The sequence below is a fragment of the Erpetoichthys calabaricus genome, chromosome 9 (assembly GCF_900747795.2).
Source record: "Erpetoichthys calabaricus chromosome 9, fErpCal1.3, whole genome shotgun sequence".
Lineage (NCBI taxonomy): Eukaryota > Metazoa > Chordata > Cladistia > Polypteriformes > Polypteridae > Erpetoichthys > Erpetoichthys calabaricus.
Genome location: NC_041402.2, coordinates 118,097,064 through 118,114,708, shown reverse-complemented (window position 1 = coordinate 118,114,708; position 17,645 = coordinate 118,097,064). Strand labels below are relative to the sequence as shown.

Genomic DNA, 17,645 nt, shown 5'->3' with positions numbered 1-17,645 from the left:
ACGGGTGAGAGTTTAGCTTTCTTAGTGTACAGACAATCATCACTTGTATAAGAAGAGTCAACCTGTAGCAGGACCCATGGGCCAGATAGGCTTGTATGAGCTCACAGTGCTGATGCACCCCTTTCTTGAATAAAATCTAATGTACCAGTTTTTTTTTTGTGTTTTTGTATGGCAAAGTTTAAAAATAAAATCAGAGCAACATGCATCATAGTGAGGATTCTTCTGTCATCAGCAGTGAAGGTCTTTCTTGGACTACCAGTCCCCTTGTGATCACTGACCTAACCAGTGAGTTCTTTTTAATGATATTTCAGACAGCTGATTTATGTAATCCTAAGGTTTTAGTGCTATCGCAAATGATTTTATCCTTGTTTTTCAGCTTCATAATGGCTTCTTTGACTTTCATTGGCACAGCTCTCTTCATGCTGAACAATGGCAACTACAGCCACCAAAGGTAGTCTGTAGGTAGACAGCAAGCCTGTGTATCTTGTGCATGCACTAATGAATCAATGAAACAAACCCGAGCAATCACAAACACATGTGACGCCAATTGTCCCAAACATTATGGTGTCCTGAAATGGGAGTACCATGTACATGGTGTGACCAAAATATAGGTAAATAAAAGGGAAATGGGCCTTTGTCGCAAACATTATGGAGGGCTGTATATGACCATGCCATACCTTATTCTTTTGAAGCACAAGATACCATGCAAGGCAACCAATTGCAGGCATTGTCCCTTTCTTCTGACAGCTCAAAATCACCTATAGAAACTGCAGTGTCCGAGTGATCAACAACATACTAAACATCTTTTGCAGATTTCTTTGGACAAGAGTGACAGCCAGTAGTTAATGCTATTCTGTAAAAAAACATGGAGGCTAAAACTAAGAAATAAATTTTAAGGGACCTTTCTCGACATTTAGCCTTATACCTCTTGATGTCAACTTTTGACAGCCTGCCTTGAAAGTATTAAAACAAAAGAACCACAACAATATGTTACAAAGACGTCTAAATCCCATTAACATCACCAGGTTAAAACTGTCTAATACTGCTGTGTTAATGTTAGTTACTCAGATAAAATAAATGGCACTGCAACAACCCTTGGGACAGATATTATTAAGACTGTATTTGAAAAAAGCAAACAAAACAGAAATGCTGTAGAAAAAAGGGAGGTTGTTTTGACAGCCTAAATTTAGGAATAAGCACAACCTTCTCAGTTCATGGTTTTTTGTTTTTTTTTCCAGGAATTTGAAGCAAAGCACAATTAGGAGCAATATTCTCTAAGCCATTCAGAAGAAAGTGTCTTGTTGCGTATGTTCATGCAATTATCAGCTATTCCAGAATCTTTTCTAAATCTGAAATCTATCAACCCATTCATTAAAAAAAAATTCTTGTGCTGTAAGAAAGAAACGTGAGTTGCATTTTAGATAAAGTTATGTTACTGACTGCACATGCAATAACTATACTCAAGGTCTTCCAAATGAAATGCACTATAAAACATACAAATTATGCAACAGATATATAAAACCCATTCTGAATAACATACAGCTCCACGTTAAAGCTAAATACATGGAAATAAAAGTTGTATTCAAATATCTGAAATGTAACTCACTCTGTGTTCAATCAAATAAGCTCTATTTATAAAACATCTTTCATAAAGAAGCCACAAAAAACACACTTTACAGAAATACAGAAGACAAACGTTTTACATTTTTACTCTGGCCGAGTAAATGTAGCATTAAATATTCCAGCTTGAAGCGACCTTTAGATATGCTACCCTAGTCCATGAGACTTCAACATTTGAAGCATTTTACACTGTAAGCATTTAAAATTTAACCTGTCAAATGTTTTTTGTGGCTCTTGTATGTTCTAAAATACCACCTACACAATATCTATGTTATAGCACAGTTCAGAAGAATGATTAGACATAACAAAATATATAACAACACTGATGGTTTAAACAAAAATGTTTCCATATACAGTTTCTGTGCAATAAAAAATATACTGTACAATAGCAAGATATCAATTACATATAAAAAGCAACCTGACATAATAAATTGGCAGCTGTGCATATTCACCCCTTTAGATATTTTCAAATTTTATTGTTAATAAACATTGACACATGGTGGATTCATTTTTTTTATAGTGATCAGCAGAAAAAGACTTTAAAAACAGCTCCCTGACAAGTGTTCTATATTAATAATACATATAAAAAAATAGTTGATTGCGTACATATTCACTCACTTTAATAGGACACACCTAAATCATTACTGATGCAGTTAACTGGTTTTAGAAGTTACATAATTAGTTCAGTGGAGATCACCCATCTGTAGACAAGCGGTTCCAATTGACCATGGTACAAATTCATCTTATCTGACAGGTCCAACTTGTGGCAAGTCAATATCACGGCTTAACCTACAAAACGAAGAGAAAAAAAGAACACTCCAAGCAACTCCATGAAAAGGTGATTGAAAAGCAGAGGATGGATACAAGAAATTATCGAAGTTACTAAATATCCCTTCCAATATAGTTAAATCCATCATTAACAAATTGAAAGAGTATGGCACATGTATAAATCTGTCTAGAGCAGGCTGTCCACAAAAACTGAGTGATGGTGCAAGAAGCAAACTAGTGAGGGGGTCCACCAAGACACCTATGATAACCCTGAAGGAGTTATAAGCTACTCTGCCTGAGATTTTTGGCCTGGGAGTATTGGTGGTGGGGCGGGGGGGGGGGATTCTAGATAAGGACCTGTGCATATAATAATGGTTGCCCAGGTGCTTCATCTGTTGCAGCTTTATGGTAGAGTGACAAAGAAAAAACTGCCATTACATATTTTCAAAAACAAACAAATGCATGCACAGAACATCTTGACACATGGAGACTCTGATGTCAGAGGGTCCTTTGATCAGATAAGGCTAACATTTTACTCTTTGGCCATCACACTAAACACCACATTTGATAAAAGCCAAACATTACACGTTATCAAAAACACAATATGTCCACCATAAACAGTGGTGGTAGTGGTGGCAGTGGCATTATACAGTGGGGATGTTTCTCGTGTGTTTATACAGAGTATAAAATGAATGCTGCAAAATACAGAGGATTCCTGGAGGAAAACCTGATGCGCATACGGAGAAGACTTGTTTTCCAGCAAGACAACAATCCCCAGCATAAAGTGAAATTTACATAAGTGGCTTAAACACAACAATGTCAATGTCCTTTCAATTATTTTGCATCTTATATTTGTAATTTATTTTACAGAGATGTCTTCATTTTAGACATTATAGGATCTTTTTATATTGATAAATGTCAAAAAAGCCACATTCAATCCACTGTGTTTCAAGCCTGTATAACAATAAAATGTGAAAACTTCCACCTTAGGGATTGAAAACTTTCTATAGCACAAAACATGATGTCTTAAAACTGAATTATTTCCAAAAATCCCTCCTATACGAAACCTCCCAAGGTCTACCGTTAGCAGTAGAGTTAAAGAGTACTTAGAATATCTTTTCTGAGGCAACCTTGACAGCCAAAATGCAGTGAGTATATCATATTTAAACATGAAAAGCACAGCATGTTATTTTTTTCTATAAGTAAGCTTTTGTGTAAACATTCACATACAATCTTAGAGGTACACTATACAGAGGGAATTAAAAAAATAACCACATAATCCAGTCACCAAGTGATTTTGTTTTCATTTACTTTTTATACTGTATGATAGTTAAACATATTTCAGTTACAAAACTAATACTGAACTGGAGACAGTCTTTGCAACATTAATTTTACAGCTGTTAAATAAACCACATTAAAAACCACTGCATTTACTGTATGGTAATGAGATTCAACATCAAATATCCCCACTAAGAAACAAATTGCCAATTATTGGACTTCCATTTATTTTCTTAAATTATAAGGAACATAAAGTATTATTTAATGGGCATTACTAAAAGTAATTTACTTTAACCATATCAAAATAAGAAACATGTAGAGCCAGCATGTAGAAGATTAGTCTATTGAGGTTTAGGAACATGAAAAATTATATGGCCCTTTTCTTGTTCATATCTCTGTTTACTAATAATGCATAATCACTAGCTTGGACCTTATTGTGCATGGTCATTTCTCTTCTCTTCAGTAGACATGGGATGATTAACCTCTGGTTTTATGGCTGAATTCACAACAGCTGCCTCTGCCACGGTATTGGGAAATGTCTAAAGAAACAGAACAATGCTCATTACATTTTTGGCACTATAATAAATCAGGCCTTTAAATCACACTAAAACTGTGGAATAATGTTTAAGGTATAAATAAGCCCTCCAAATACCTAAACATTACCCTAGAATTCTATGAATAATAATAACAGAGTTAGAAAAATATTCAGCATAATATTTAACAAATAGAAGCATTAAAATTGTACAAACAATTATATAATCACTAGGGGGCTCCGCCCCCTGCTCGCTTCGCTCGCCAACCCTTGGTGTTGGGAAATTACAGAGCGTGATGTATGAATGAGATATAGCATAGTGTGAAGGTGTAGATGACGCAGATAGGAAGCAAACAATAAAGTGTTTGGCACATTGTAAAAGTTTATTGGAAAATTTATTTGTAAACAACATTAGTAGTAAAGATGGTGTCTTGTCCTTGAATGAGTTTTCCTTGGCATGGAGCATTTATGACCTTAACTTTAACGTCAGATGAACGTCGAAGTTGTGAGAAGGCCACATAAAGTTGTCCATGTACAAAAACGGGCTCAGATAGGTAGATGCCAACCTTGTGCATGGTTTGTCCTTGTGAGTTGTTGATGGTCATGGCAAAGGCAGGTTTAATGGGGAATTGTTTCCATTTAAGTGTAAAAGGTAATTCCAGGTCAGAACTTGTAAGGTCAATTCTAGGAATTAGAACAGTATTGTTAGCATGTGATCCTGTAAGAACCGTTGCTTGAATAACATTGTGTGTTATGGTGTAGACGACTAAACATGTACCATTGCATAAACCCTGTTTAGTGTTAAGGTTTCTTAATAGCATGAGTATTGTTCCGTTTTTAAGGCTAAGACTGTGTTGTGGTAATCCGTCTGGGTTAATAGTGTTTAAATATGCTAAGGGGAAATTAAGATGGTTATTGTCGTCATCAGAGTCAACTTTGTCAGAGCTTAGAAAGAGGTGTGACTCTCCAGGAAGTAATGAAATGACCTGGTTATTAATGTGATCAACAGTAATATTTTTTGGACATAATATACTTCGTTGTGTTAAAAGGGGCATTTGGTCTAATGAGACCGCTGTTCCAAATATCTCCGTAAGTAAGTCGTCGCAGATGAAGGGTTGAGGAATTGTAATAATATCTGGGTGAAGTCCATCTGTACTGGTGAGTGTACAATGTTCTAGTTGTAATAACCAATTGTTATATTCGGGATCTGGAAATCGCATGTTTTGTACCAAGTGTATATCTTTAGAAAGCAATGCCAATTGTTCGCGTAACATTTTTTGTTCCGCGGTTTTAGAAGCGCGCCGAGGTGAATTTTTTTTTTTGATGCGGGTTCGTGTTTGTGGTCCCGTTACTCGAGCCGTCTAGTTTTGTATCCGTGATCGTGAATTGATGACTTGTTTGATCTTTATCGTTAGGAATATGGATAAGTAATAAGTAGGATCGAACTCACTGTTAATATGCGGACTGTTCGTTTCTTCGTATTATCACCAATCAGGTCTCGCGCCTGTATATGTATTGTAGTTCGGTCTCGTGTTGTTTATATGACGTCGTCACGTATTTTAAGGTGGACTGAATAATAGCTGAGCGCATGGCATGTGGAGCAATAGGTAAGCACTGTCTAAAATCTACTCCTAATAAAAGTACCTTTCCTCCAAAGGGAATATTATTATTCATCATCCATCCATCCATCCATCCATCCATTTTCCAACCCGCTGAATCCGAACACAGGAACGCAATGCCAATTGTCCGCATCTTTTAAGGTGGACTGAACAATAGCTGAGCGCATTGTAAGTGGAGTAATAGTTAAGCACTGTCTAAAATCTCCTCCTAATAAAAGTACCTTTCCTGCAAAGGGAATATTATTATTCATCAACGTTTGTAGAAGTTTATCAATGGTGTTGAGTAAGTGACTGGATGCCATTGTACATTCATCTATAATTAATAGTGTGGCAAGACGGATGTCACGTGCATTGTTACTGTGCATTGTCATAGTGGATACCGATGTTTCTGTGATTGGGACCGGTATTTTGAATAAGGAGTGACATGTGTTTTTGGAGCCGAGACATTTTTTCTTCCGCAGTTTCAGAAGCGCGTTGTAGGTGCAGACGTGATTTGTGCATATTTGCGTTCTTGATTTGTTTCAGGGTGCACTGTTCCAATGCGATGTAATATTTGTCCACATACGCGAAAGCAGTATGGGGCATTGCCTTTTGGTGACCTGATATTTACTCCGGTAGATGCAAAATCAAATGAACTATTGTAGGATGTAATGCAGTTCATAAAGTTTTTACTTTCAGGTACTTCGTTAGTTAGAAGGTTCTGTAGATATGCAGGATATGAATGTAAAGGAGGCAGTGTAATTTGACTTTTTTGACAACAACGTGTAAATTCATTACTTGTATTGCCATTTGTTTCTTCAGGGAAGTTAAGTGAATGACAATGATTGCAAATGACATTCATTAATCCCAATGAATTTTCATGAAAAGTGGACTTATAATTGAACACGCTGTCAGCTAACTGGCGCAATCGTTAGTGTGGTCGTGGGTCTGAATCGTCCTTTTTGTGTACGTTTCGCGTGCTATGTCCATAGTCTGTCCCGTTTCGTGTCCAATGGGCTTTGTGTGGCGCTCGCGGCTTGTTTTTTTTTTGTGTGCTGGGGGCTTGTTGCCTGAGTTTTTATTTCTGTTAGTGGAGGGGGTGTTTGTGTGTCGTGGGGCTGAATCGTCCTTTTTGTGTGCGAACCGTTTCGTGTGCTATGTGTGTCTGCGTGTGACTCCTTTGTTTTTGGTGTCCTAGGGGCGCGTGGCCTCATTTCTTATTTCAGTTACTGGAGGGGGGCTTTGGGTGTCGTGGGGCTCAATCCTCTTCTTTGTGTGTGTCCCGTTTCGTGTGCAATGGGTTCGTGCATTTACGTTGCATTCCATCCGGCCGGTTTCCGTTGCTTGGGGGGGGGGGGGGGGATGGGGGGGGGTTTGTGGGGCGCCTGCGCAGTACGTCTTTTGTGGCCACGGCCCATGGCTGGATGTCCCTGCGTCCATCCGGTTTAGCATTCTCAGTTAGTAATATGGATATAATCATAGTTCAAAGCAAAAAAGCTGTATCACACTACTAACTAGCATGCAGACATCTCTTGCTTAATTGGAAGAAACCCAACCAATGTATTATAAAATATCAGTGGATAACGGATGTTCTCTACTATTTGAAATTTTGAAAAAGAAAAAAAATAATCCAATTTTTGCTTAGAGGATTTGGTCAAAACGTTTTAAAAATATGGCAAGATTTAATTAATATAATTTTAGAATATAAATTAACATCAAGGAAATGGGACATTTTCCTTTTTTTCCTAGTTTTGCCTATGCTATTGGCTCTCCTATCTCTCTCAGGTGGAAGGTTGAATTCTGTTGTTAGGTTTTGCTTCTTTTTTTAAACTTTGTTTTTTTTTTCTCTAGTTTGACTATGAAGTAATTTGCAGTATATGTTCGACTTGATTGTATGCAATGTTATTTTCTTCAAAATAATAAAAAAAAACACACACACTATAACTGAGTTCTGATTTGTTTCAACAATATGCAACACTGTGATAAAAATTGTGATATCTGTAAGTAAAGCTACCCCATAGCACTAACCTCTCACACTGCCCAAGTGTAGCTGTGGCTTGCTCCAAGAACACGGATTTCTGTGATTACACGATTCTCACATACAGTGTATTCCTAATGTGTAATTTAGTACGCTTCTTACTACCATGGTAACTGATGTTCAAGGGGGTGAACTATTAACATCTCAGCCTATTTAATCCATTTTTGCATGCTTGATATTCTATTTCCTTAATTGCACAACATAAAATAAGTCAAATCTGTACTAAATAAGTAAATCATTAGATTCCAAAGTTGTAGTTGTTCATCAACATTTATTTTAATTGTTAAATGACTAAAAAGCCTACTTTTTTATATCCATGCAACAGCATGGGTAATTTATGCCTTGCACTATAATTTGCTTCTCATTTTTATTTTATTATTGAACAACAGTATCATACACAATAGTCAAATTCAACGTCAATGTCATTCACATGCACCTTATTGAATCTAGTTATTAAATAGCAACTCTGTTGGAAGGCATTCCACTCTTCGAAATGCATTCCCTGGCCCCTAAACTCAAAACCATGACAAAGCCACCATCTATATTTCACAGAATATTGCAGACAGGCATCAGTGTACTTCTCAATCAACTCACCTTCAAACAGACTTGTGCCTTTGTGAACTAAAAGTTTAAAGTTTGGATTCATCACACAATACACTACCAGTCAAAAGGTTTAGAACACCTCAGTTTTTCTTCAAAATTCTTGAATGCAAATGAATGCAATGAATGGCTTATAGTAGTGAAGAAGTAAGCAGGAAACTGCCAGAGGTTTAAAATATTAAAGTTTAGTTTAGCAAAAACTGAAAAAAGGAAATTCAGAATATTACAAATGGGCCTTCTTCAAGGAACAACTAATAAGTTACAACTTACTGATGTTCTGCAGCAATTAAAGCATATTAAGTCTTGCAAGTTGAAGCAAACAATTTGTGCAGTTGTCCCAACTTCTGTAGCTTTTGTAAAATTCTCAGTCTTAAAGCAAAGTTGGAACAGACTGTGTTTCTACATTCTCTGAATTACTACTTGGAGAATATTACATTGTAGAAAGCTGTAAATTCCAGTGACAATGGCAAGAAGACGGCAATTAACAAATGAAATGACAAATTGCATTATTACCCTTAGAAGTGTAGGCCTTTCATTTAGAGAAACTGCAAAAAATGTTTCAGCAAGTACACTGTCCTACACAATCCAAAGGGAATTGGAAACTGGAAGAAACTCCGATAGGAACAGAACTGAGACCCAAAAATCACCTCCTAATCAGAAGACAAGTTTCTGAGAGTTACCGGCTTATGAGATAGTCTCTTCACAGCACAACAGCTTCAAGCACAGCCCAACAGTGGTTGAAAAAAAGCAAGTCTCATTTTCGACTGTGAAGAGGAAACTTTGTGCTGTAGGTGTGACAGGGAGAGTGGCAGTAAGAAAGCCATTACTTAAAGGACAAAATAGGAAAGTGAGGCTTGCCTGGGCCAAGAAATAACAGCTGTGGGCTACTGCAGACTGGAAGAAAGTCTTAAGGACCAATGAATAAAAATTTGAAATCTTCGGTTCATCATGCTGGTCTTTGTACACCGTAGAGTGGGTGAAAGGAAGGTTCCTCAGTGTGTGACACCAACTGTCATACATGGAGGAGGAAGTGTGGAAGAGAAGAAGTGCTGGAAACAGAGTTGGTGACTTGCACAGAGAGACTGGCATTCGGAATCAAAAGAGTCACCAAGCATTTTGCAGCACCACGCAATACTTTTTGGTCTGTGCCTAGTAGGTCAGGGGTTCATCCTACAGCAAGACAATGACCCAAAACATACCTCCAGGCTATTTCAGAACTAGATTAAAAGGAAAGAACAAGAAAGTACACTTCAAAACATGGACTGGCTGGACCTCTTAAAATGTTGGAATCTCACAAAAAAAGATTTTCTTTTCTCAAAAACAACACAAATATGTTTTTAAAAGCATTTGTACAATCTTAAGGACTGTATTTATTACTTCATAACATTCTTTGCTTGAAAAACAGATGTATATGGTACATTATAAGGTTTTTACTTTGTTTAGATTTATGTAATTTCAAGCACATTTTAAAAAGTAAACACAGCCTAAATATTTTTATAAAATATATTAACAAATCTCATTTTAGAACCAAATTTACATAGGAACATTATTGTACCGGGGTTTGTTTCCTGCCTTGCGCCCTGTGTTGGCTGGGATTGGCTCCAGCAGACCCCCCGTGACCCTGTAGTTAGGATATAGCGGGTTGGATAATGGATGGATGGATGAACCTTATTGTACACTATGATATTGGTTTTGGTGGGTCAAAAGAAACTTTGACAGGAAAAATACCAATATAATACCCTTTAATGCATAAATGGACTAGATGGGGGTCTTGAGGAGAGGTTGCCCAGATAACTATCCATCCATCCATCCATTGTCTCCCGCTTATCCGAGGTCGGGTCGCGGGGGCAGCAGCTTGAGCAGAGATGCCCAGACTTCCCTCTCCCCGGCCACTTCTTCTAGCTCTTCCGGGAGAATCCCAAGGCGTTCCCAGGCCAATCGAGAGACATAGTCCCTCCAACGTGTCTTGGGTCTTCCCCGGGGCCTCCTCCCAGTTAGACGTGCCCGGAACACCTCACCAGGGAGGCGTCCAGGAGGCATCCTGATCAGATGCCCGAGCCACCTCATCTGACTCCTCTCGATAACCAGATAACTAGCTTTAAAATAATTTTCTTGGCTGGCCTAAGCTTTTTGCTCATATATCTGATGTTCATTATATATATTTATCACATTTCATCAACATAACAATTATAATCATTTGCAAAATATAATATGCATCAGTCTTTCAGAATATGTGTGGAAAACTAGGAAGTTTATAATTTCTGTATAAAATTACCATTACCCTAATATATGATCAATTTAAAAAGTAAGAATGTGTGAAATTTACACCCGAGTTAAAAAGCTGGCTCTAATTTGCAATACCACAGATAGAAACAAACAAGATCCTTACCACAATTACAGCTGATGGCGTGCTAGGAGTGGAATCTGAAATGGTTGCCAAGTAAACAAGATTCCTGTGCAAAATCTGCTGATATCTACAACAGTAAAGAATAAAAGAGCAAAAATATATCCATTTATAAAAATAAAAGCAAAAATATTCATTCCACAGAAATGTCCCTACAACAAATTATAATTTCTTCAGGAAGACTAATCACCTTCTCAGTCCTAATCACTACATTGTTTTTGATCAGAACATTTGTTTCATACAGCATATATTTTTCATTATTTAAACTAAGTAAAACATTTCATTTATATAATTAGTTTAATTTGTATTAAAATGTACAAACCACATCACGGCCCAAAACAACTTATAATACTCAGAAGTATAAGGTACTGTTTTGTATTTAATCAAATGGTACAATGTTATAATTTAAACCATAAGTTCAAATTTATATGTAAATAAACATTTGGCTGAAAACTGTAGCCTATAAATAATCGGCTAAAAGTTGTAAAAGCTAATAAAAGTTAATTATAAACATATTACCAAATATTTAAAAAAAATCTGATGACAAGGAAGCAGGGAACAACAGAAGAAAGTAATATTGTAACTGTATTTTAAATGTGTCCATAAACTGCTTGTTATTTGACAATTTAACATCTACCTTTTTGAAGCAATGCTACTAAGTGCTACTTAGGCTGTGGTGGTATTTTTGTTACAGTCAATTTACTTACTTTATTATTATAGGCATATTACCTAACTTTTTTTCCTGGAGTTACAGATGAAAAAGAAAGGGGGAAGTGCTGTGTACTACAGTAGCAGTCAACCATGGAAAGTGTGTTCAAATTATGAGATGGGGGGGGGGGGATTCTGTCAAGATCTAATAAAAAGTATGAATGGAAAACATCTTCATAATAATAATAATAACCTTAAATGTCACCTCTTTTAATTATGCTTAGCTAAAGTCAGTAATGGGGCAACATTGTTTTTTTTTTTTTTGTTTTGTTTTTTTTTAAACCAGTTGTGCTAAGAAACTGTAAATGCAACTAAAAGGCATTGCTCAGAGAAATAATCATACAATTAAATCTATTTTTGGAGCTTTGGAAAGCTTAAGCAGCTTGTGCTAAAATTTAGTGCTCCTGACTGATCCATCCAGGTAGTATCAGTGATGCAGATTGGTTGTTTACTCTTAGAATTAACCTTTTAAATCACTATTGAACTTTTTCAGCAATTAACTTTTTTTTGTTACATTTTATTAGTTTTGTATTGTTTACCAAAAATGGCAAAACGGTGCCCATGTAGACAAGTGTAAAAAATGGTTCTTTCTATAGTTGTCAAATTTAACACCATTCTTATTGTATGTATGCATACAATTTTACTGTCTGTAACAGAACTCCATTTTATCATGATAGTGTGACAGTTTATGACTTCCAGTGTACTCAAAAAAGAAGAATCAAACAACAAGTGTGCTCTGATGTCATTTGTTACCTTAACCTGCAAACAAGTTTAAGCAAATGGTTATTTAATTTCAAGAACACTTTCTTTTCTAAGATCACTGCACACATATACTCCTATTGTATAATCATTTTTGACATCTCCTGATACAGACTGTGTCATCTACCCATTTTGAAACTCTGAAAGTATTTTTTTCCAGGGAATTCTTATCTTGCTTATTCTTTGAAATATTGTTAAAAGTCACTACTTGAACTATGCTAATAATAATAGGAAAATTACAGATTACAATTTCTTTTAATTAAAAATTACAATTTCTTATAAGCAATCTACTGTGGTGGGTTGGCACCCTGCCCGGGATTGGTTCCTGCCTTGTGCCCTGTGTTGGCTGGGATTGGCTCCAGCAGACCCCCGTGACCCTGTGTTCGGATTCAGCAGGTTGGAAAATGGATGGATGGATAAGCAATCTATTTAATTAAATATTGAACATCTGTTATAGCAATATCGCAGATCATTCATTTAATAAGTAACATGCAAAACCTGGGGAGTTCCCTGCGAATCTAAACTGGGAGGATGTAATTTAACAACACACATAGTGTAGAAATACACTGATTTTGACAATACTTGAGAGTTGCTTAATAACACACTTCTAATATCGTGGCTATAAAACATTACCCGAAGCATTGCAAAACCTAGTCCACAAACACATGGGGAGAACATGGAGATTCCATACAGACAGTAACCAAGACACAAATCAAACCTAAACTCATGGCACTGTGTAATAGTTTTACTAATAACAGAAATAATCAGAGCTGCTGATTAAATGATGTTAATGGGTGGAATGAATACGTTAAAAATTTCTGCGATTAAATGTAACCAGACCCTAAATGTGTTAATTTGGCAGTGCCAAGTGAATCCAAGTCTAGATAGATAGATAGATAGGTGAAAAAAACAGACAATAACTATGTATAATGTTAAATATTAACGTTTACCCCCCCTGGTGGAATTAAAGAGTCGCATAGTTTGGGGGAGGAACGATCTCCTCAATCTGTCTGTGGAGCAGGACAGTGACAGCAGTCTGTCGCTGAAGCTGCTCTTCTGTCTGGAGATGACATTATTTAATGGATGCAGTGGATTCTCCATAATTGATAGGAGGCCTGCTGAGCGCCCTTCGCTCTGCCACAGATGTTAAACTGTCCAGCTCCATGCCAACAATAGAGCCTGCCTTCCTCACCAGTTTGTCCAGGCGTGAGGGCGTCTTTCCTCTTAATGCTGCTCCCCAGCACACCACTGCGTAGAAGAGGGCGCTCGCCACAACTGTTTGATAGAACATCTGCAGCATCTTATTGCAGATGTTGAAGGAAGCCAGCCTTCTAAGGAAGTATAACCGGCTTTGTCCTTTCTTGCACAGCGCATCAGTATTGGCAGTCACCTTTGATGATCACTGGGTCTATGAGGGGTCTGGGCCTCCTAAAATCCACCACCAGTGCTTGATCGTTTACAGTGTTGTTTCTTGGTAATGGTCTTCATCCACACACACCAGTAGAGTTACAACTCATCCCATATAATACAGAATCATCCTATACTAAAACACAAAATACTGTGTACTGTATTGAATCAGTTAGGGGCACTATTTTCCCATATTTTTGGTTTGGAGTAAATAAGTTTCATTTTCATGTTGCATTAACATGGAGGACGGACAAACACTGTGCCCTTGATTGAGTCTGCATGTTGGCATCATTGCCTAGATTATGCTGCATTCACAAATTGACAGCAAAAAAAAAAATTACTTTACTCAGTATAGCGGAATGTCCAGAACAAGATGCTACATGCAGTGTGATATCTGCTAATGCAAGTCAACCCTTGAAATATACAGTAACAGGCTGTCGAAGCATAGTTTTGAGTGTGAGACAGAATGTCAGAGGGTCAGCTCTATCCCTGGCATTGAACAGGTTTGTTTTCAAGCTTTCTCAGCTTGAAATATCTGCTTGGCTTGGATGTCTGACCTGAAACAGTATGGTGCAGATGCTACCCATGTCTGAGCAGTTAAAGTACAGATGACACAGAGTGGAACTGCTCAGTTCCTCGCACCTCACTGACACTTACACAAAGCAGACATGATAGGTTGTTACTGTCTAATTAAGTGTATGTTACCTCCTACATAACCTACATAACATATTATATTGTAACCAATAAAACTAGGCAATAATCACTGCAAATTGATCAGGTCAATAGTTACATTCTATATAATCCTTTAGCTCAATTGGGTGTATCGTTTATGAATTAAAAAAAAAAGTCTATGATTATGTGCAATTTTAAATGTTTAAAATCCTATCAGATTCATATTTAGAAGTTTTTAAGTCAATCCTTTGCTATTTAAAAGCCTCATCTATACACATTTTCAATTGAATTAATGACTCCTCCTCGCCAGGTAACAGCAGCAGAGTTAACTTGTGTCTCACACAGTTAAACATGAATTATATCACTGCTGATTGTGCACAAAAACTGAACCATGATCTAATGTTTCAGCTTTATAATATTTAATTGTTTGTATAATTCTTAGTGCTCTTAGCATGTTGTGTTGCAACATAGCAGTCCAAACAATGTGAGCTGATTTTCTCAAACATTATAGCAAACCCCAGGGGGTGGGTGTTTGGTGGTCATTGGGCTTTGTTTCCGTTACACAAAACTGTTAAACAAACTAGAATAATTTAAGCATTATTATTATTATTATATTAAAACTGTTCATGAGAAAGTAATCATAGTTATTTTTGTTTTATAGAAAAATATTAATATGCTTGAAGGAAATAAATTGCCATTTTTATTAAAAAATTTAATTGTTCAATACATTTTTAAAAATCTCACAGCAGCCCTAATAATAAGAAAACATTTTTTTGGATAGCACCTTCTGAATGCTCAAAGAGTTTAACACATAGTCAAAGGAATACAATAGAAATAAATACAAAGATAACATTAATGACACTGGATACAAATGAATATCAAACATTAATAGATATCTGAAAGTCAAAGATTTGCATTAGATGAAGAAACAAGCAGGAAAAAAAGCCACACAGAAATTATTTTTGTATGCTTTCTAGGAATATAAATGTTGATATTACTGTCACCCATAGTAATAAGGATAAGGTACAATGACTAGCATAAGAGTGGGTTATATTGTCAGTTTTAAAGCCATATGCTGGATGGAAATCAACCATTCAGTGGCAATTTGTTTGCTTGCCACTGCAAAGTAAACACTAGGGTGCAGATCCCCTGTAAAAAATTTGCAATACTGTGTGAGAAAATAAAAGGGAGCCATCAAGGGGCAATATAACTTTTTGTAAATTAAGCATTTTGAATGCAGTACACATTAAAAACAAATATATAGCATTTATGTTATGCAATGGTTGGATAAACAGATAAATTGCCCTAGGTGATTTAAAAAGTGACTAAGTGTCATGTTTTACAGTAAGACTTGCTAGTTACACATTACAGAAAACATCATAAAAGAAGGGTAAAAGCTGCACTTAAATGTTTAAGAAGAAAATAGTAAAATGAGACTTTTACGGAATGTAAGCTACCATATTTCCCCGCAAATAAGACTGTACTCCGAAAATAAGCCCTTGCATGATTTTCAGGCTGCTCTGTAATATAAGCCCTACCCCAAAAATAGGCACTAGTCAAGATCGTCAGCTGAAAAGTAAGGTGCCCAGGGCCAGATTTATACTTCACATGATGTGACGCATGTGCCCGAAACAGCCATTAAATTCAGAGGACACCTTGCCACAATATCTCTGAAAAAGATGTTTAATGATTACATCCATCAATCCGGGGATGCACCCATTCAAGCAAGCATCGGGAGCAAGAGAGAAACAAAATCCCTGGACGGGGCATCAGCTCATCGCAAGCTGAACACAAGCACACACATACACTAACATCATTTTAGCTTAACCAAATACCCAAACCTGCATGTCTTTGGAAGGAAAACGGAGCACACTGTTGAAACCCACTAGAAAAACATGCAAACTCCAGGCAGGGAACACCAGCGACGTGACTCCCTGCAAGACAGTAGCGCTACCACTCTGCCACCCCTATATGTATAACTATTAACAGTATTCATTATTTAAACAAAGTTAACTACTTATCTGTAAAAAGTAACATACATACTTTAATGTATTTCATCATGATAATGACATCAAGTATAAATCTAAGAATTCTAAAATGTGCAGAGAATATCATAAATTCAATGTGTTCTGTGTGGTGATCTATTGCTGCTTGCTGCTGCTGTCAGGTCAGGAGGAAGCCCCAGAAGCACATAGTGATTAACAACTGGGTCGGTTTTAAGATGATGTTTACGACGGTCTATTTTAATGATAAAGTAAACTACGAGGTTAAAGTGGACATTTCAAGGTTAAAGCCGAAATTTCCACTTTAATCACAAAATAGACATTTTTACCATGTCCTTAATTTTTTTCTCTGTGGCTCAAATACGCCACCTTACATTCTGATGCTATTGTGAAGGTGGGGGAAAAAAAAAAAAAAAAAAAAAAAAAATGGCACAGAAGATGGTATTAGAGACTTTTAAAATACATCGTGTCATTATGTTGGGGAATATGCAACACTTGAATATAAAACCATCATGAATACATCTGTATGCCTGCATTTTGCTTCAACCCATCGAACCATTCATCAAATATCAAAGCACACACATCAATCAGGGAGGATCCTAAAAGCGGCTGGAGTAGCAAGAAATTCAGGGTTTGAATGTGAAGAGTTATGACGCTATTCCAGAAGAAGATGACATGACTGTATTTGGATAAATGTATATTGTTGTACATGAATAAATATAAGACATCCCTTGAAAATAAGCCCTAGTGCATCTATTAGAGTAAAAATTAATAGAAGACCCAGTCTTTTTTTCGGGAAAATACGGTAGCTATGCTCTTTGCTGAAAAAACACCTCATGTCTTTGAAATGTCAAGACTAAAGAAACACTTTTATGCAAATTCAGTTGTCTATAACTTAAGTGTCTTGCCTGTATTCTGTGATAAATTGCTGACAGCCTCTGCCCAGGGCACTGTCCCTTAGTAAATTTCTATAACAGGATGCTACCCCTGCCTTCAGCAAATGCTGAAGAGAGATAAAAGACGCAATGAAAAAGTTTCCTCCTGACTGGTTCCGGACTGAAAGAGATCCTAGTTCAAGTCAAAGTGAACTTCATTGCCATCTCAACCATATACAAGTATACAGATAGACGAAATTGCGAAGCTCAGGGTCCACAGAATAACAACATTAAGTGCAAATAAAGAAATTAAAAAATTAAAATTTAAATAAAAGTAGAATTAAAATTAAAAGTAAAATTTAAAATTAAAACACAAACAAGAT

General features: G+C 36.6%; 1 protein-coding gene across 1 annotated transcript in view; it reads right to left on the bottom strand.

Annotated features, from left to right (window-relative positions):
- Positions 1-204: 204 nt before the first annotated feature.
- The window catches only part of ss18l2 (ss18, like 2), a 45,232-nt gene continuing 27,791 nt past the window's right edge, over positions 205-17,645 (bottom strand). Inside the window, exons 3-4 of the mRNA XM_028810091.2 lie at positions 10,824-10,908; positions 205-4,205 (exon numbers count right to left, since the gene is read on the bottom strand). Coding sequence (XP_028665924.1) covers positions 4,098-4,205; positions 10,824-10,908 — 193 coding nt within the window. The 3' untranslated portion in view covers positions 205-4,097. The remainder of the gene's footprint in view (positions 4,206-10,823; positions 10,909-17,645) is intronic.